This window comes from Vespula pensylvanica, chromosome 2, assembly GCF_014466175.1.
Source record: "Vespula pensylvanica isolate Volc-1 chromosome 2, ASM1446617v1, whole genome shotgun sequence".
Lineage (NCBI taxonomy): Eukaryota > Metazoa > Arthropoda > Insecta > Hymenoptera > Vespidae > Vespula > Vespula pensylvanica.
Window position 1 is genome coordinate 5,727,066 of NC_057686.1, and position 20,003 is coordinate 5,747,068.

General features: G+C 39.9%; 1 protein-coding gene and 2 long non-coding RNA genes across 5 annotated transcripts in view; 2 read left to right on the forward strand and 1 right to left on the reverse strand.

Annotated features, from left to right (window-relative positions):
• LOC122637604 (UPF0489 protein C5orf22 homolog) overlaps positions 1-13,467 on the forward strand; it is a 428,365-nt gene extending 414,898 nt beyond the window's left edge. For all 3 annotated transcript variants that reach the window (XM_043829837.1, XM_043829839.1, XM_043829838.1), the window contains 2 exons: positions 11,691-11,909; positions 13,242-13,467. In XM_043829837.1, coding sequence (XP_043685772.1) covers positions 11,691-11,909; positions 13,242-13,374 — 352 coding nt within the window. In that variant the 3' untranslated portion in view covers positions 13,375-13,467. The remainder of the gene's footprint in view (positions 1-11,690; positions 11,910-13,241) is intronic.
• On the reverse strand, positions 479-5,116 carry LOC122637609. The gene is made up of 2 exons (XR_006329272.1): positions 4,398-5,116; positions 479-900 (listed from the first exon to the last, which is right to left on the reverse strand). It is a non-coding gene; the product is annotated as an uncharacterized LOC122637609 (long non-coding RNA).
• A 310-nt stretch (positions 13,468-13,777) lies between the features above and the next one.
• LOC122637613 lies at positions 13,778-16,963 on the forward strand. Its single transcript, XR_006329276.1, has 2 exons — positions 13,778-16,295; positions 16,398-16,963. It is a non-coding gene; the product is annotated as an uncharacterized LOC122637613 (long non-coding RNA).
• Positions 16,964-20,003: the final 3,040 nt, after the last annotated feature.

Here is a 20,003-nt window from a genome sequence, read left to right on the forward strand (position 1 = left end):
TGTGTTTTGTTTTCAACGCGCGATATCAATCTATAAAATATCACAGCTTTGACAATATCGCGTCGCGCTGTCTAATGTAGATTACATTGCATCTGCCTTGATTTTATAGAGATGAAAAGATGAAAAGAAAGAGATAGAGGGAAAGAGACAGAAAGAGAAAGAGAGAATGAAGAAGAAACGTCTGGCATTGAAATAAACGTTACGAGACGTGGAAGCGTTGTTACACCGTCGTTATATTAAAATATGACAATAAGTAAGGTTCACCCATATCTACCCTCCGCCATACCTACCCTCCACCCTCTTTCTACCTTACTCCATGCTCCAAACCCCAGTCGTAATTCCACCCTCGTAACCGCGTGCTCCTGGCTTTCCGAGAGCAAAAAATAAAATCCTGGTGATGTCATCTGCAGGTTGAAAAAATTACACGCAGCTAGGTTGAAGGAACTTCGTAATAAAGATTCAACGAACACGACGTACATGTGTTTCCAATTTCTTATTTTCTTTGTTTTCCAAGTAGCAATTTGAAAGAGAAAAGATAATGAATTAATCGAGGTATATTCATCAGAGAGATCAAATGACAAAATGTAAGGTAAAGAAAAAACTATCTATCGTTTTAATTAATAACAATGATTAAACATAGCCAAGATCGTCATTCTTAGATTCCCTTCGGAAGATCCATACCGAAGTAAAAAAGAAAAAAATCGAAAGAGTCTCGAGAGGAAGTCAGGTCGGTTGAATAGCAAGGCGGAACCTGTTACCCGAGGTCAGGGACTAATTACTTGATTACGTAATTGCTTTCCCGCCCCGACGAGTCCTCCGCTACAGAGCGTCGTGGCCAATAAACTCCCGGTGATTCACCCTCCACTCCGAGTGATCCCTTGTCGTGCCGTACACGTCTTTCTGAAAAGAGAAAACTTTTTAAACATCTTATAAAATAGAAACTTACTTATTTCTAACATAAAACTATCTCTCTATATAATACATCAAATCTAGAACGTATTAAGGAGCAAAATTTTCTTTTGAAAAAAAGAACAAAAAAAGAATATGTATGCACACACATATATATATACATATAATATATATATATATATATATATATATATATATCTCGGTGTGTGTATTTGTGTGTTGTATAATGAATGAAGTGAGCATGATGGATTAGATGGTAAATGGAAATAAATGGAGGAAGATGAAAGGTGAGTTCGAATCGAAGGGATATAGAATCACGTGGATAAAGACGAGAGATGGAGAAGGGCACTATATTCGCAGCTTTCTACGTCTAGAGGTTCTTTCTTCGTAAGGGTAGTCCGAGAACTTCTCGACATCGCGACATCGCATATCGAGGTTGCTAACGGCGTAAGGGGATGTATTTATACATAAGCAAGTTTGTAGGAGGTGGAGAATGAAGAGAAAAAAAAAGAGAAAAAGAGAGAGAAAAATAGAGAGAAAAAGAAAGAGAGAGAGAGAGAGGGAAGGAGGGTTTGTCGTGACGCTCGGTAGAAGGAAGGGAGTAGGCGATAGTGCTATGGGAGTGTGTTGCCCTGTCTGACGTCGCTCATGGAGCTCGTTAGCGTTGCCCTTGGCAACACCCTTACTTTGTCGAGCCGTGCCCGCTACTCTACCACCATCGCCAAACCACCCATCGTCTTCCAGAACCAGGTGGGTGGGGGCTGCTGGTGTCGAGGGGGTGAGACGTACATCGCGAGAAAGGAAATATCATATCGAGCGCATGCGTGCACGATTCGCCATTCGCCATCACGTCATATGTGTGCGCAGGGGTGAGGCCAAGCAGGCCAGACGCGATACAAAGAAAAATTCGGATATATGCGGGAGGTGCGGTTGGTAGATAGGTTAAAGGAGATAGAGAAAATTTAAAGGAGTTGATGAAAAATAATTCACATGTGAAAACGAAAAATATCTATCGTTTTGATTCCTATCATTTTTATACTTTATTAAAGGATTAAGAATAAAATGAAGAATAATCGTCGATTAAAATAATTGTTTCTTTCGGTCTATTAACGGGAAGATATAAAATTTGTATCCGTCATCGAAATGATACTATCCCACCGTAATAGTTCTATCGGCTGTCTTTAAATTCAATTGAGACGGATACCATAGGCTTAGCCGAGAAGTATCTCATCGAATCGAGACGAGTCTTTCGATCCGATCCTCCGGCATTCCAATTTTATTCGATGATAGGGAAAAGGAGAGACGGACATTGGAATTAATAACAAAGTAATTCTTTATTGCGTTCAAAGATAAGACCGGTGATATTAATAATGGCGTCCGCGGGGATTTCATTAAAGAGCACGCAGAGTGCGGACGAAGAGGATACGAAGAAAGAGAAAGTAGAAAGTAGAAAGAGAAATCTCTTCCGATGAGGAGAGCTACGCGAAGAGGAAGGAGGAGGAAAACGCAGGAAGAAGGAAAAAGGAGTGGGGGAAACGCTGCGTAAGCCCAGGCCAGATCCGCTTAGGGGATGTAATTAAAATCGGAAAAATGTGTTTAATGAATATTCATTTGTGCCTCGATCTGCGATATTAAACGGGCTTGGCTTCGCTCTGTTCGTATATTGCCATTCGCCCCTACGTCGACGGCACGCGGACGATAAAAAAAAAAGAAGAAAGAAGAGCTAAAAGGGAAGCGATTGCAGTGATTCGAAACCAACCGAATCGACATTTTTTTCACTCTCCTACACGTCTCTTTTTTATTTCTTTTCTATTTTGCCTACCATTTTCGAAGAGATTTTTACAAATCCACGTTTTAAAAGCATTACACGATCACGAAAATATTCCACCGATATCTATGAGCAAATAGAAATTTCAGTAATCCAGAGCATGGGAAACCTTTTGTACTGAATTTTCGAAATTCTTCCTCCGAGTGTTAACGAACAGGACGCGAATGCGATAATCCTTCTAATCGGCAATGAAAATATTTAATTCGTTGAATCAGTTCCGAGTAAAGAGAGAATCTCAAAATTTCATGTAATTTTTCACAATTATTATCGAAGCAACAAGACAAAGTAAAATGTAAAAAAGAAAAAAAGAAACTTTTTCACAAAATTACGTTTGAACGAGCTTACAAATTTTTGAAACATTTTCGACGTAGGAAAGAATCATTCCATTCGAGTATTTTACTCATGATTCTAACAACGTCGAAAGTTCAGACAAAAATTTTTTGCTTTGATCTTGACTAAGAGAGAATTCGAACAGAAAGCTCGAAATTTCCCTAGAGATTGAGGAGCCACATTCTCCTAATTTTTTATCTCTATAAAAGTATAAAGTCCAACTATGCTTCTGCCTTTTGATAATTTTTAATTTTCGAGTGCGCTACGATTTCGGCACATAAAAAGTCAGTAGATAAGAGCGAGAAATATTTGCGATGATCTTTGTTCTTCTTCTTCCGTTTCCTCTTCTTCCATTTTTTTTCTTTTTTTTTTCTCTCTACTTCTCTATCTCTTATGAAAACTCACAGCCTACCCTTGTCCCGCATTTCGTGCCCAGAGGGTAGTGGAAGTGGGAAAAGGTGCACGAAACTTTCAAACGAATTTGCATGTCGCTTTCCTAACGATTTCCCCCTTCCAAGAGAGAAAAAGAGAGAAAGAAAGAAAGAAAGAAAGAAAGAGAGAGAGAGAGAGACAGAGGAAAAAAGAGGAAGAAAGAAAGCCCGCCTTCCATCTCATCCTTCGATAAAAGAAGCGACGGTGAATGCGCCTCCGTCTTCCCCTTCGTTTCTGCAGGAGACACTTTGGATAGTGACGAAAAATATGCTTCAAACATATTTTACGTATCCTCATTTAAACATTGAAATCTCTATGAACACTGGACTTTAAAAATTTAACGAATATACGAAGAAAAATCTGGTATCACGAAAATATAACGTATCTACCGTTCTGACATTTTCTTTCTCTTTCTCGTTTCCTCCTTGTTTTATCTCACTTTTTTCTCTTTTTCTTTCTCCCTGCTCGGTCATATCCCCTCCAGCGACCCATCTAGGTGCGTTTATCTTCCATACCCTATTGATCCGTAAGTGATGGTACTGTGGAAAGTAGAGGGTGCCAGTGACAGAAGAGGACGAAGAGATGAACGTGGGTGGCGAGGAAAAGAAAAGGACGGAAGATGATTCTTAGTGCGAAAGGGAAGAAAGATTCGCGCTCGCACGATTAGGTCGAAAGAGGAAAGGGCCGATGTTGTAGGTAGAAGGAGACCCTGAAAAACGGCCTCGCGGAATGAAATAATAATATTAAGATGGATAGGGCGAGGGTGCAGGTTCTTCGGTAAAGTAAGAAGCATAAGATCTGGGGAGTGGGTGAGGTGGGCGGATGGAAAGTGAAGGGATAAAAACGACGGAGGCTGACAACGACGCAAGAAGAAGCTTTTTCATCGTTTTCAAAGCACCCTATGGCTTGAAATCCATTGGCGCCATAGGCTTTTCTTCTTCTTTGTTTCTGAATGTACCATATCAAAGATCAAAGCATGAGTCCGACGACCATAATTATAAAGATTTTACGTTCATTCGCTCAACGAGTTTAAAGTAATCATCGTTTCCTCCATTTTAAACGGCCATACGAGCACCCTAAGCCAACTGTATGCAAAAGAAGGTTTTGTTCGCTGATGCCCCAATGCTCCAGATCCCCACGATATCACCGGCCATTGCTATAGAAACGGCCATCTTTAAAACACCCTCGCCAATAAAATCATCCTCGATATCGGCTCGATCCCAGACTCGTCCCGAAAGCCGAACAAAGTCGAAATTTTCTTCGTGCCTTTCCAGTTAAATCCAGGTAGCTTGGTAACTTTGAAGATGACACCGCTGTCTCCTTTAAATGCGAGAATCGATTTTGCACGAAGCTTCGTCCGAGCGTAAAAGGAGTGGATCGACCGGCGCTCGCTTAAAAACTGCTTGCTTCGAAAGCAAGGTAGAAGGCTGATAGGTCGTAACGCGCATAAATATAAGAAGAGTGCGGAGGGGTGGGATAATTCCGGTTCTTAATATCCGCCACTCCACGACCACTCCGGTTTTCCTTTCGAAATGGCTTGCGACCTTGGACTGTGTCCGTGGGTGCAGAAGGCGCGCAAAAAAATTTCCTTTATACCATTCAACATACGCTCTTCAATTGTCTCACCGAGCTTTGTACTTTCCAAGAGAGCAAAAAAAGAAATATTACGACGAGAATTCAAACTCGTGCACGGAAACGAACCACACTTTCGGGACAATGTTCGGAACAAAGCCTTTTTCAGGCATTCGCTTGTCCATTAACCGTTGACAAATGATCGAAATCTTTTAAATAATAAATACTGAGTGTACGATCATTTTCAGGATTAACACGAACTCGGAGAACTTGTTCAGTAAAAGCCGCCGGATGATTATTTCAGAAGTACTAAACACTCGGACATCTTCCAATTAATTTGTAGATTTGACGATAGATAAAAATAAACGGAGCAGCGAATGAGCGAACGTGTAGCGAATACGCACGTTGTTGACTGAAGCTGTAGAAGCAGGTTTGAAAGAGCACAAGGCCCCCGCTGACCCACTTCTCCCTCCTTTTCCTTCTCCTTCTCGTTGTCGACTGCGAAGGCCTGGATTCATGCCCAGTTTTTATCGCGACCCTTTGTTCTAGTCCCACGGTACGTGGTACGACCCCATACGCATACATACCATCACAATGTGTCGTTTTTTCTCCTTTCGTGTTCGGCTTACGCGTAATGGGTCCCTTCAAGGGCTCCTATCTACTCTCTAACCATCATTCGTCATTCGAAAAGGTACGCTCCACCCATCGTCGATCCATTCAGTTGTTTTTTTTTTACGCATTAATTCTTATCTATTTCGAAAAAATATATAACAGATATTATTTTTCAAGAAGAAGTTAGAGAAAGATATATGTATATATTCTATATAAGAATGAATCCATCGTCTGATAATTATAAAATGTCAAACCAACAAAATTACTTTGCATTCGTTTGTTCGACTTGATTTATAATCGTCGAAAAGCAAGTTGGCGAGACACGAGCACGATTTAACCACGTCCCTGAGCTCCCTCGTTATTTCATTTGCATACTTACTCACGCCCGTGCCTGAGAATCTAAACGGAATACTATATCTACGAAAGAAGAACGAAAGACGAGACCCTTCGAACGAATTTTACTCTTTCTATCTCACTCTTTCTCTCCCTCTCTCTCTCTTTCTCTCTCTCTCTCTCTCTCTCTCTCTCTCTCTCTCTCTCTCTCTCTCTCTCTCTCTCTCTGTGTCTTGCCCTTTCTTTTCTCTACTCTATCTTGTCTCACGTACGCGCTCATACGAATGCACCCATCTCTATTCGTACGAGAGCTCGTTAATTCTTGCGAGATCACGTTGCCATCGGATGATCTACGAAAGGAGAGCGTTCCAATTCCACATTCGAATGTGCCAAAGGCGGGGTTGAATCTTCAAAAAATAGAACACAATAGAAGAAAATAATGACAACGGTTATTCTTTTTTATTTTATTCGAGACGAACACGTCGATTCTTTTGTATGGATTTAACCGAAACTAAGATCATGCTAATAAAAAATTATGTACAGATATTTAGCTATTTAAATATTTCAAATTATTAATCGATAATAATTATTTATAGTAGCAAGCATCGTTTACACGGTCGCGTTTATGTATGCGTATCTCGAGGGTAAACTGGCAAAGTGTTTAGCATATTAAAGCCAACCACCCGCAGAGATTAATAGTATTCGTTTAGAAAACGAGTTTAGTAACGCGGTGAGAAGAAGGTGAGTTAATTGGAACGTTAATAAGCCGTACATTGACGATTCGTATACTCGAAATTATTGTTGACAATTAATATTGAATAGGTATAATTTTTCCAAGCTGACGTGAGAAACGAAAGAGAAATACCACTCGAAATCTCAATTTTTAATAGAGTGAAAAGAAAGTTTGTGGATTGAGAATTCTCTGTAATCATTCGTTTCGTTTCACAAAGTTCCATCGATCCTCAAGAGATAATTACATTAATTTATTCTCAATACGCCACAGAATTTCCAGATCCTTCTTACTAATTACCTTTTTAATGGACGTTCCTCATTTTCTTTCTCTTTTCTTTTCCTATCAGCTTTCGATCACGACACTCAACGAAATTCTAAAACGAACAAAACGACCATCATCTGAATTCTTCTCTTGCCTCTCTTTACCTCGACGATCGAAGAGTTCGAGAGTCGACGGTTTAAAAGCATAATACATTATTAACAGTTTCTACGGTCGGCTTATCGACAAAATCGAGGAAGAAAAGAATAAAAAAAAAAACAAAAAAAAGAAAGAAAGGAAAAAAGAAGCAAAGTTATCGTGGGCACAAGGAAAACGATCAATCGTTCATAATTACGACTTGTTAACGAAACGAGAAACTGCTCGAGTTATTAAAATACTACCAATGGAACTTTTTCAAGAGTTCCAACTTATGAAAAGAGTTGACGTTAATTTATATCGAAACAACTTTATCATTACAAAATTTAGAAATAAAATTATAATAGACAAACAAGACAACGTAGTAAAATGTCTATTTGCAGAAGTCAGTAATCAAAGTTTGACATAAAAGTGATAAGAAAAGATATAACGTAACATTAAAAAACGATTGTTTCCTTCGAGTAGATCATCCGAGGAGAGCAGAGGCAAAAGTGGAGCGTGAGAGGGTATGTAGGACGCAGCGAAATGCAAAGTGAAGAAAAAGAGAGGGAGAAAGGGCAGAAAAGGTAAAGGCGTACATCAAAACGTGGCAACCCTTCGGAATGTCTAATGAAGCGTGTGAACTTCAACCCGTTTCGCGTGTAACCTAATTAAGTCCGGAACGCGCATGCAAATTTTCGCTCAGTGGGACGTGCATAGGTAACCCTGTAGCGCGCGTTTTTTCCCTCTCTCCTTTCGCTATCTAAACCGACAACTTGTGTCCATACACGACGACTTTTCTAAACCGAACGCACTCATTTTTCCTAGTTTCGAACGTTAATTAATCGAGATGCTCGACATTAATCATAACGAATGAATATAATTAATTATCCGCGTACTCGAATCCTTTTCTTCTTTTATCTATTCTCTGCAATTATAGCTGATTATTCTTTCTTGTCAAAAACGTTTTAAATAATCGATAATAAAATGTGGAAAATGAAATACCTCTCGTTAATGATAATTTATTAATGGAATTTCCTCCAGGTTGATACGGTGTATCGATGGCAACAATGCAACCTGCATGCTTCAGGGTACGACTGAATGCATCGTGTATCAATAATGCTATCGTACGTTCGATGAGGGATGAATATCTATTGATTGGCTTTGGCCACCCTTCAGTGTATCGCGCCCATATACCATACCTGCTGCAACCCCAAACACATCCGGACTACCTGCAACTTGTACATGGCAAATCGTCGTGTTTTCAGTGCCACGTGCCAAGGAGCAGGTACATCGACCGATACCCAACCCAACTCAACGTTCTTTATATTTTTCGATTCTCGATACGAATTGATCGATGCTTCTGATTCTCGGGAAAAATGTCTATTTTAGTGGCCGTATTTTTCTGATGAATAAGATATATCCATCGTTGGCCATTGCCAATTCGAACGATCATCATTAACTGTTCCTATATTTAGTGCTTTAAATGGGCATAATAACAGTAAATTACAGAAAAAAAACACTCTAGACGGATATTTTCAAGAAGAATTATCAACTAATTATTTATCTCCATAGATAGCTAAACGAAGACTTGTTCTAAATTCGCATTATTAACGTCATTTTCATTTGATTGCTAAAATTTGAAGACTAAAATTTAAAATCTATTAATTATCGTGATATGTGAGACAGTTTTTAAAAATAACGTTTCGACGTGATATCGATTCGACACTTATCTCATAAAATATACTCTATATCAAGAAAGATTCATGAAAACTTACGTTCTCACGAGATATAAGAAATATTTTCGTTATATTCGTATAAATTATGTATGATAACGAAGCGTGGTATCGTAAAAATTTCAAAAGTCTAACTCCCATTGTATTCGTCGTCTCGTTCCAACGAGCACCCTTTACTTAAATTAGTAACTCGATATCGGTGCATTGTCCTTATATTGTCAGCGTGTATATATCGAGAAGTATGCACAGTTACGGTATAAAAGAAGACCTAGCATGAAGGATGGGAGAAAACGATACGTTTTCAATGCAGGAATACCTTGTTAATGCTTCGCTCGAACCTCTTCATACAACGGGTGTTTACTTTTTCGTCAACACGACTTCGCATCGCTTTAAACGATTCCTGCGTGAGAGCCGTAGAGCTAACAAACCGCAAGATATTATTACCTACCTTTTTTCAATTCGTCCATAATGTAATAAATTCTTTGAATTCTAAACAGTTTCGTTCTCTTTTACTTGCTTCGTCCGTTTGGGGAAATAAATTTTGTAGTAAAAAAATTTTAATCGATTCAATATTAATCATTCCATCAAATTCGAACCAAAATTTCTCAAAGCTAGATTCAAACGAAAATTCGAAGCAACAAGAACCCCCTTAAGCAAATCGTGAGAGAAATGGAAGGTGCTCCCCTAGCATATCCGGATACGTTCCTATCCTGTCAGTCGTATGTCAACCCTCGTTGTTTTTTTGCCGCGCTCTCAATAATTGATCATCTGATTACGATACATTATACCCTCCTTTTTCTACGTTGCCACGCCGTCGTAGAGTATTATTCCTGCACCAAGAGAAAAAAAGAGAGAATGAGAGAGAGAGAGAGAGAGAGAGAGAGAGAGAGAGAGACGGATTGTCGGAGGAAAGGAAAGGGAGAGAAACTTTTTCTTCCGCCTCTCAACGAGGGACGCCATTTGCATATAGGTCCCCTTATCGACAAATACACAGGGGGCGCCCTTCCTAATGAGGGCCCCCTCCTCTTCCTGCCGTTCTCCTTCCTTTATTTTTTCAACGTGGCCCGCCATTGTTCGTAATTCATTCGCCGAGCGACATGGACCAACTTCGTCTCTCTTTCTCTCTTCTTTCTAATTCTCTCTCTTTGTCTCTCTCTCTCTCTCTCTCTCTCTCTTTTTCTCTTTCTTTCTTACGAATGTATGCGTATGCATGAGTCTATAGAACGTATACATTTTTCTACTCCGTATTCGTTGTTAAATAACGTATCAGAAAAAAAAAGAAAATTGAAAGAGAACGACAGAACCGGTTAGAGTACGAAAATTATGAATTACGATGTCGAGATTTGTTAAGGCAAATGCATTAAAGAGATTCCACCGTGACATCTGCCTTTCGGGATAAGGGCAAAAAAATTTTTAACCGTTCGGTATCCTTCTAACTTCCTATGGGCTATATTTAATTTGGACGAAAAAAACGTGAACGATGAGAAAAAGGATTTTCAAAATAATCATCAGTAATTATCGATAACTCGAGCTAATTTTAACTAATTCGTCAAATAAAAAATATACAAGTAACTGGTATAACTAGTTACTTGGTATAACTACCAGGTTATACTGGACCCCCTTAACAAGCCGACATAAATGATTTTGATTTCCTAAGAAGGATCTTCAAAAATAAGTAGTTATTTTTCTGCGACAAGGTGCATCGGTAGCAAGCGGCACGGAACGTCTCAAAAATAACAGGTCGAATAAACGCCGAGACCGGTTTCCTATCCCTGAGAGCGATCGTTACTAAGTTCGTTGCACAACTGTTAGAATAATCTGTGGTGAGAATCGTGAGTCGTGATCCATATACAATATACATGTAGGCATATCCGTACGTCCAGCCCGAAGTCGAAGGCAGGTGCTCTCTCCGAAGAGAATAATTAATATTCAGCCAAGGAAAAGAGGGCAAAAAGACGACGATGGTCGGTCCTCTTATAAACAGTTAACGCGTTAGCGAGCGAAGACCGCTGTGCTTCAACGATGGCACCTGGTTCTTCTCCTTAATTCGATATTTCGAATATTTCGAGTCCAATTATTTTGAAGGGTGTCGATAAACGTCACAGAATCGTCAAAGAATTTTTTTTTAATTGATCGAATCATCTCCATAGTATTCAACTCGATCCGACTTGAAATTAATCTTATTTAACGACTTTCGATACCTCGTATATGACCACCGAAGAACATAACTCGATCATTACTATGAATATTTTTGTTGTTAGTGGGGCAATATAAATGCACGGAAGTACCCACAGCTGCAGAGAGAACATGGAAAAGTTGTGATCAGATAAAGATAAAAGCGGAGGGTGGTATAAATACGTAAGAGAGAGGTCGAAAGAGGAAAAGAGAAAGTGAGGGATGAGGAACGGTACAAATTACAAGCACCCGGAACTGGTCTCGTGTTTGTGTTAAATTTGGTCGCGTGCTTTCAGGAAATGCTTCACGAGACTTTTGCAGTCCCGTATTATCGTTCAAGCATTATAAACTTTATGTCGTTCTCTCTCTCTCTCTCTCTCTCTCTCTCTCTCTCTCTCTCTCTCTTTCTCTCTCTCTCTTTCTCTCTTTCTCTTTATCTCTTTTTGTTCCCCCTTATGTTATATAAGCCACTATATTAATGGTACAATGATGACGTTTGCAAGCTGGTACTGTACGATATCACTATATTATAAAAAAGCACGAATTCACTTTAGTACATTTAAGTATATTCACTTAAGTATAATAACGTTTGTTCTCTTTATTTAATTACATTCAATTTTGTTATTTTCCATTACAGATATGAAGCTGTAGAAGTTATTTTTCGTGAATTAACAAGCGTATACAAAGACAACGATATCGATTGGAGACTCATACATGAAGCTGGTTGCACTAGAGATGATACCGATCTACCGGATCACATTACCAAACCTAACGATCTCGAACGCTTAATAGGCGGGACATTCGCATTATTTCTATCCGCTTTGCCAGTAGAACCAACGATCATTACTATTGCCAGGTAAGAAAACATTCGCACGTTCGAAACAATAAAACACAATATCGATCTTTAGCTTGCAAGAAGAATAAAAACAGGGGATTTTATTCGTTTATGCCAATGCAGGGAAATTCTTTATCTCGATTAGGAGTACTTTTCGAAAGATGGTTAAAAAGTCCTACCGTCGAATATTTTTAAAGAGTGCCAAATTGAATTCCTCGCACCATTCTTTCTACGTAGATTTCGACGTCGCAGATGGTACGAAAGAAGAATCTGGGAGGGTTAAAAAGAGAGAAAAAGGGAGGTTACGCAAGTGGTGGGTATAAAAGGGCCGTCCGAAGGGTGGGTACATAGACGTTAGACTACCATCAAGCCCCACCTTCTCCGTAGGTAGGGTGAGGCATTCATAGGGGTGCACAAAATCAGATCTTAGACCTTTCGGAATTGGTCAACAGATGTCTCTCTTTTCTGAATCGCTTTTGTAAACGCTAATTATGCTTTCCCTAAGCGAATCTAGATACTTTCTAATGATTCGGGTAGCTCGAACAAGACGCGTTAAGTATCTCAAAATAAATGTAGTTTCTTTGTGATAAATATATATATATATATATATATATATATATATTCCTCATTACTATACAGTTTTCCTTTTTGTACAATTAATTGTCGTGAGCCTTTATCTTTTTTTCTTATACATATTAAAAATTAGAAAAGTATATCTAATTAGTAAAACATCCTTTCGTGTTTACATCTATTTTAACATTTTTCATTTCGTCCACATCGAACTAAAATATACATCGTTAATTTTTGTCATCAATCAAATATAAAATTTAAGTCAGAACGAGATGATTATGTTTAAAAAATGAAATCCAATAATAATAAATTTGAAAATCATCTCGAATTGATACTTGGGTGCCATCTCGCGTCGAGATTAAGGAAATTCCATTCTCACTTCCGGCGGCGGTAGAAAAAAAAAATCGATTCACCCACTCGGCCCACTTCGAATCCCTCGTCCCTTTAACACTTCAGCTTCCGGGAGAGACGCGGAAACGCCGCCGGATGTCGCCTCTGGACAGCTCCAAGTTTCTCTCGCAGTTTTGCCAAGGACCGATTAAACGAGACGAGAGACAAAAAGTGAAAGTGAAAACAATGTAAAAGCACAAGTGGTTTATTTTAACGAGCTGTACTAGCATCTTCGGTAGTACGGCGATTTTAATTCAATAAGAGGTTCATCCAAAGATCGCAATATTAAATAAGGATTATTTTCTACAAAAATTTAAAAAAAGGAAAAAATAAACTCCGTGCTTTTTTTTTTAATCTAGGAAGAAACTAACAAATGTATTCTCTTATTCACAGATCTGCTGAAGATGATTATTGTCCAACGGAAGACGTCGATCTAATCCAAACGAGAGTTTTAGACGAACTTGATAAACGCTTAGAGTCAAACATAGATGTCCAATTAAATTATGGTGATATGTTGTTATCTTAAATTACTACTATTATACTCATTATGAGCATTACTTTATATCTTTACTTTCTGTCATACTTATTCTTAAATAAAAAATAAATTTTTCTTACGAAATGCGAAAATTAAGAAAAACAACAAAATTAGTAAAAAAGGAGAAGAAGAAGAATCGTAGAGAAAAAAGTTATGGCCAAGGCGCGAGCGTGCATGCGAACGACTCGGTTAAACGAAGAAGAAAGGTCGGAATTAGAAATTACGGAAGACAGCGTACATCTGCAGGGCAAGCATCCGTGAGGAACGAGTCTTTGATCTCCAGCTCGATTTACATAAGATCGGTGCCACTGGCCCCATTATGGGAGCCGAGCACAATGCCAATGTGAATGTTGGCATTTTTTGCATCGAGTCTCTCTCTCTCTCTCTTTCTTTCTCTCTCTCTCTCTCTCTCTCTCTCTCTATCTCTCTCTCTCTCTCACTCTCATTCTCTTTACCCCTAGCCCTTCGCCCGCTTCACAACTCCTTGGATTTGCATACCGTGGGCCAGTTTCCCACACGTCGTCGACGACCTTCGTTCTCTCCTTCTTCTTCTTTGCCACGTTCTTCGCTCCCGTTCTCTCTCCCTTTCTTTTTCTCTCTCTCTCTTTCTCTCTCTCTCTCTCTCTCTCTCTTGTCGTCTAGCTACCCTTTCACCCGCCGACGACAAAAAGGAACGCGAGACGCAAAAAAAGGAGAGACGTTTCCTTCTTCGTCAAGGCGATAGCATTTCCTGGCGAGACTTTTCTCAAGACGGCCGTACCACCTCGTCTTGCTTAGCACGTTCATTGTCGACGGACCGTACGAAGCTCGAAAATGCTGACGGATATATCTTTGTCTTCTCTCTCTTCTTTTTTTTTGCGTTGGCCGTTCTGTGAGAACGGAAGCGGATATGAAAGAGTGCGTTGCCTCGTGTCGTTCTATTGGATCGCCAGAGCGTTTCCAAGTTCACAACGAAAAAACTCGTTCTCTTTGAAGCTCGACTTTTGAAGGATTGGACAATCATCAGTGTTACGGTTTATAGCAGCGACCTACTGTAGGTATTTCACGAAATCCCTTTCAATATTATTCGATCGTAACTTGTTCGTTTGTAAAGAGAAACGATCGAAAAGAAAGAGGTGAGTGCACGTGTTGCCAATTTTTTATTCGTATGGTTAAGGGCTCATAATTTTGCTCGCATTCTCGAAGGAGATTTCGTTTGAAACGAGTAACAGTGTATGCGGCTAAACGACGAGCGTACAATTACTTACACTTTTAGGACCGCCCGCTTTCGCATGCCTTAAGGAGCGAGGCAATGCCGAGTACAAATAAATGTTAAAACGAGCAAGGTGAATGCGGAAGTACGCTTGCAAGAAGAAGGGACGAATTTTGAAGGACCGCGAGAAAAGTTTACGAGCTGGCAGCCTCTGGTAATGACTGTCGTTAACCACCGCAAGGCGCACTCCACCGAGAGCGAACCTTTTGTATGCTAATGACAGGGTGGTCCAATTTCAGCCCCTCGAGTAAAAAAAAATCTTAGAGGTCAACAGACCCATCGTTCGTCCGAGTTTCGAGTTTTACTCGAGTACCATTGACCTCGTATTAAAACCTTTCGACTTCGATACCGACGAACCACTACCGACAAGAAATTTATGTAGTAAATCATTGACGAAACCTTAACGATTCCTTCTCGGAAGCTCGGCCTTCTTCCCTTTATTCCTATAATCTTTGCTTCTCTTAGCAAAGAAAGTACTCCTGAGATAAGATGGCTCAACTACTAACGAGACGTCTACTTATAAAATGAAATCTAGGTGGAAAAATCAATTGTTAAGATAATATACGTAACGCCTGGCACCATCGAGACCACAAACGAAAGTAAATATCGCTTTTCGTCGGCCTTACTCTTCTTCGTTTTCATCGCCCTTACACGACCGTTCGAATTTCACTCACCCAACTAACACCGTTCGAATGGGTCGCAAAAGAATTATTCAAAACCAGGGCTGACTGGCAAAAGCGCAGCCTGCTACCCTGCTACCGTAATCCCATACCCGTATCCGATTTGCATAAAAGAGAAAAATAAAAAAAAATGCTCGCTCCAGAGAAAAACAATAGTGAGAGAAAAAGAGAAAGAGAGAGAGAGAAAGATAGAAAAAAAATGGTCACGCTCGTGATCGCGTTAACCTCGACGAAATTGTAGAAGAAATTGATATTAAATTTTGAATACGATGCGTCACAAGCATCATGTATACCTATGTACACACTATATACATACATATAACTTTAAACCTTTACTCTGAGCCCTTTCGAAGCGCAAACTTTAGAATTATGCGCGTGACAAAAAAGATCTTGAAACGACTATGCTAATCAGCGAGACAGAAACGGATAGACGATGCCGTGATACGTCGTTGGCAAAAGCCAATTATAGCGCGAAGACCCATTCCCGGCAGGTATTCCTTTCGGTTCATAGGCCTACCTTGATGTACACAGTCCCGTCTCCCTGAGAAAATCGATATCGAGTAAAAAAGTAACACGGAAAGAACGAGATCGAAGACCCAACGAGATAGACAACGTTATATAGGCGGAGACCTCGATGGCCATTGTTCGAAAGCGCTATTTGTATTTATTCGGAGCCTTTGTTCGAACCATGGCTCGGGAAGCGGGGTTGTGGATGAGAATGAGAGAGAAAGAAAAAAAGAGAGAGAAAGAGCAAGAGGGAGGGAGAGGGAAGAATTACTTCGCCAGCTAAAGGGGTGAGGTCCATTAGTTGTTAGGAAACTGTCACCGAGCTTCGATCACCAAAAAAGAAAAAAAGAAAGAAGCGTGTGCTTTTCGAAATCACGGAGAATCCTCGATCGAATAAAAAAGAAATTAAATAGATCGAGTGCATAGAAATAAAAGAAAAAAGAAACACGACGTGACTGTAATTTTAATATATTGTTCGTTTCTTTTTTCTTTTTTTTTTTTAAGTTCACCATGTGAAAAAATAATCGGTCGGCTTGAAGAGACACGTTTGACCGTACATAAAAATCCAATTCCAGAAAGGTGTTCGCGTGCGATTTGGCCCCACCCCGACGGACCGACGATCGTGCACGCGCGCGTGTGTGAATGCACCTCGTGCATTGGATGCAACTGCAAGTGGTCAGTAGCTCGCAAAACGACTGACCGCTCGGTACATTGCTTCCGCACATCCCGTCGATCTTCCAACATGAAATTCGACCGACACGCGTCCCGAATTTCTGATTACTTCTGATTTTCTACCGAGACGAGATATCCACAAAGTAATGCATCGCTGAAAATAATTTATACGGAAACTCTTTTAAAACACTAGTGAACGGAAAGTGACATTATTTCGGTGTTTCTAAAATTAAGTGGATCCGACAAGATTTTTTTCATTATTTAATTAAAATCGGAAAGAGCAGGTGAAATTAAATTGGACGTTGTGAATTACGAATATTTTATAAATACTATAATTTTATATAGCGTATGAATGTAATATAAAACCGTACGTATAATAATATTATAGAAAAATCCTGTGAGTGACAATTCTTCGGTGATAAAGTGAGTTTTAATAACATACGAATAATAAAGAAACCATTGCACAAAATATTAACGTTCATTCTCGTAAGTTTTAATATATCCTTTCCATCAATCTCAACTTTTCCTTTTCTACCTCTCGTTCTTTATTTTTTTCAAAAAAAGGAAAGAGAAGAAAGAATGAGAGAGAGAAAAAAAAGAAAAGAAAGAAAGAAAGCAAAACAAAAGAAAAATAAAAAGAAACCCATTAATGAATGAAATGAATGAAAGAAAAAATAAAATCCATAAGAAAAAGTTTCGCTGGTGATGTACGATGAAATAGCACGTTGATAAGAATGAAGATGGAAGAATACAAGGGGGAAGGAAAGGGATGAAAAGGTCCGTGTCCTTATTAGATGCAGGGATACGTGTAATTCGTACGGCCGCGCCATATTTTATCATCGTTCCCAGTTACATTATATTTCAGGAAAATGGTCGGTGCACGCGTGACATTGCCGACGACGGGGAGGATGGTTTATCTCGAATATACAATCCTCGCGGCCCTACCAACGCGTGTTCGAGGGTGGTAGGAGAGATGGCTTGGGGTAGATGGAAAAAGAAGGGGAAGAGAAAAAGAGAGAAACAGAGAGCGCGCTCGAAAGAGAGAGAAGGAGAGAGAGAGAGAGAGAGAGAGAGAGAGAGAGAAAGAGAGAAAAAGAAAGAGAGAGAGAGAGAGACAGAAAGAAAAAGATAGAGTAGAGGTCGACGAGGAGCCCTCGGTAACCAACGCCCACCGCCAACCACCCCCTACCCTTTAGCTTTTGCGACGTCTATGGAGGGGTGCTCGACTGGGAAGAGGGGAGGAGAAGGGAGAAGAGAGAGGGCTCGAAGGCAACCCTACACGAAGTGCGCGAACTAACGACGTTCTTTCGCTTTTCGCATGGAGCGAGACGGGGAGAAAAAAGCTAGGAGGAGGAGAAGGAGGAGGAGGGAGCCGTCCCCCATCCCTCCTACTGCTCTTCTCTTTTTCCATCGCTCCTCTACTATCTCTACTCTACTCTCTCGCACATACACACTTTCTTCCCCTCTCGCGTAAACGCAAACCCAAAGGCTGCATCTAGTAGGTAATGATGTAGCCCGCTAGATTTCCCGTGGAAAATTACCTACGAACTTGGCCACGGAATCAGGGTAAAAGCGTGCTTTCTTCTTTCTTTTCCTTCCTTTTTTGTTTTTGTTTTTTTGTCTTTTTTTTTGTTCTCTTTCCTATCTATCTTTTTTTTTATTTCGATGGAAAAAAAATCAACCGTCCATTTTCGGCACTCTCTCCTTTCTCTTTTCTAAATACGTTCTCTCCTTCAACTTATCAGCTCTCCTCATCTCGTCTTATCCTTTACTCAACGAAATTCATGACAGTATCGTTATAAGGATAGAAAAGAAAAAGGAAGTGTATAAGGGTAAAAGAACAAAAATTGTCCCTCTCTTCGTTCACATAAAAATATTATCCTTTCGATAAGGGAAAGAGTTTTCAGTAGAAGATATGCAACTTTACATTTCACGAGGATTCCTTCGAACGATTTTAGCACTTAGCCATTTCCTAAAGAAAAATAGTTTCGACGAAAGTCTTCTGTCTCCACCCTTAACCATCTTAGTTAAGTGAGTAAACGAGCATCGTTTATTTAATGGTAAAGTGTCGACGCGATTTGATGCGTCTATGAAAATATATACTTTGTATTTCGTTACCTACCATACAATGTATTAATCTCACGAGAAAATAATCAAGAGTTTAGCGTCCCCGAAAAATCGAGCATCGTCGTTTCTTCGAAAAAGAAGAGAAAAAAAAGAAAAGTTTGTCTAATGAATAAGTTTGTAATTAGCGAAGCATGTAAATCGAAATGCAATCAAAAGAGACCTCCTCCTTGTTAGAGAAACAACTTGATGTCGATTAAGAAAAAGAAGTTTCCTCTTACAACGAGTAATATACGAAAACTCTACGAGTCGTATCGTGAAGAAGGCAGCCGATAACTCGCTTCATTCCTTTTTTTTCTTCTTTATCTTCTCCTTTTCTCACTGAAGTGGAAACAGAGATAGCAAGATTAAGAACGAACAAGCAAGAAAGAGAGAGAGAGACAGAATATAGAAGGAGCCAAACTTTGCATTGTTACGGAATCGAGTGTCGCATTCGTCGACTGCGGACAATCTCGAACTTTTAATTTGAATTGGAGAATTCATTAAGGACAATACTCTGCGTCTTGTAAACTTCCTTCCGATTCGTGTGAATGAGTCTTAGTTGAACGATTCTATGATACTTTCTTACCCGTTACTTAAGCATTAGAGCACACGCGAGTTACGTTTTGACGAGGATGTAAAAAAGAATATTTTGAATAATGATTACTACATATATAAATACATACATACATATATAAACATATATACATACATATATACAAACATATATACAAACATATATACATACATACATACATATGTACATACACGTATATATATGTATATCGAGTCACATACTAGTACATTGCAAGAAATAACGAAATATCTTTCATTTCTCTCGAACTCCTCTCTTCGGTTTTCCTCCACTCTTCCTCCGACAGCGTCATAATTCTCCTTTTTGTCCCCCAACGCGCGGAGGTATATCCGGCGGCGGTGCCGAGATCGCGGATGAATCGATACGAGAGAGGTGAACGTGCGGGGTAGGACGGTGGACACGAGGAGAGTGGAGCAAGAGGAGGAGGAGGTGGAAGAGGAAGAGGAGGAGGTGGTGGAGGATAGGAAGAGGGGAGGAGGAGGAGAAGGACTAGGAGCTCGAGGAGGAGGGTGCTTTTTGAGGGAGATGTTTCGTTCGCAGGCAGTAGATTCTCCCCCGGCGGTCGAAAAGTTCCGCAGGATAATCTCCGTCCTTCTGGCCCGTCTCTTTCGCATTCTCTGTCGCACGGCCCGTTCATCCCCCAAGCCACCCCCACCGAGCGTACCGACTCTCCCCTTCTTTCTCTATCTTTCTTTCTCTCATACTCAGCGTGACGCAAATGTCGAGAGGGAAAAAAAGAGATAGAGATAGAGACAGAGAGAGAGAGAGAGAGAGAAAGACACAGAGAGAGAGAAAGACACAGAGAGAGAGA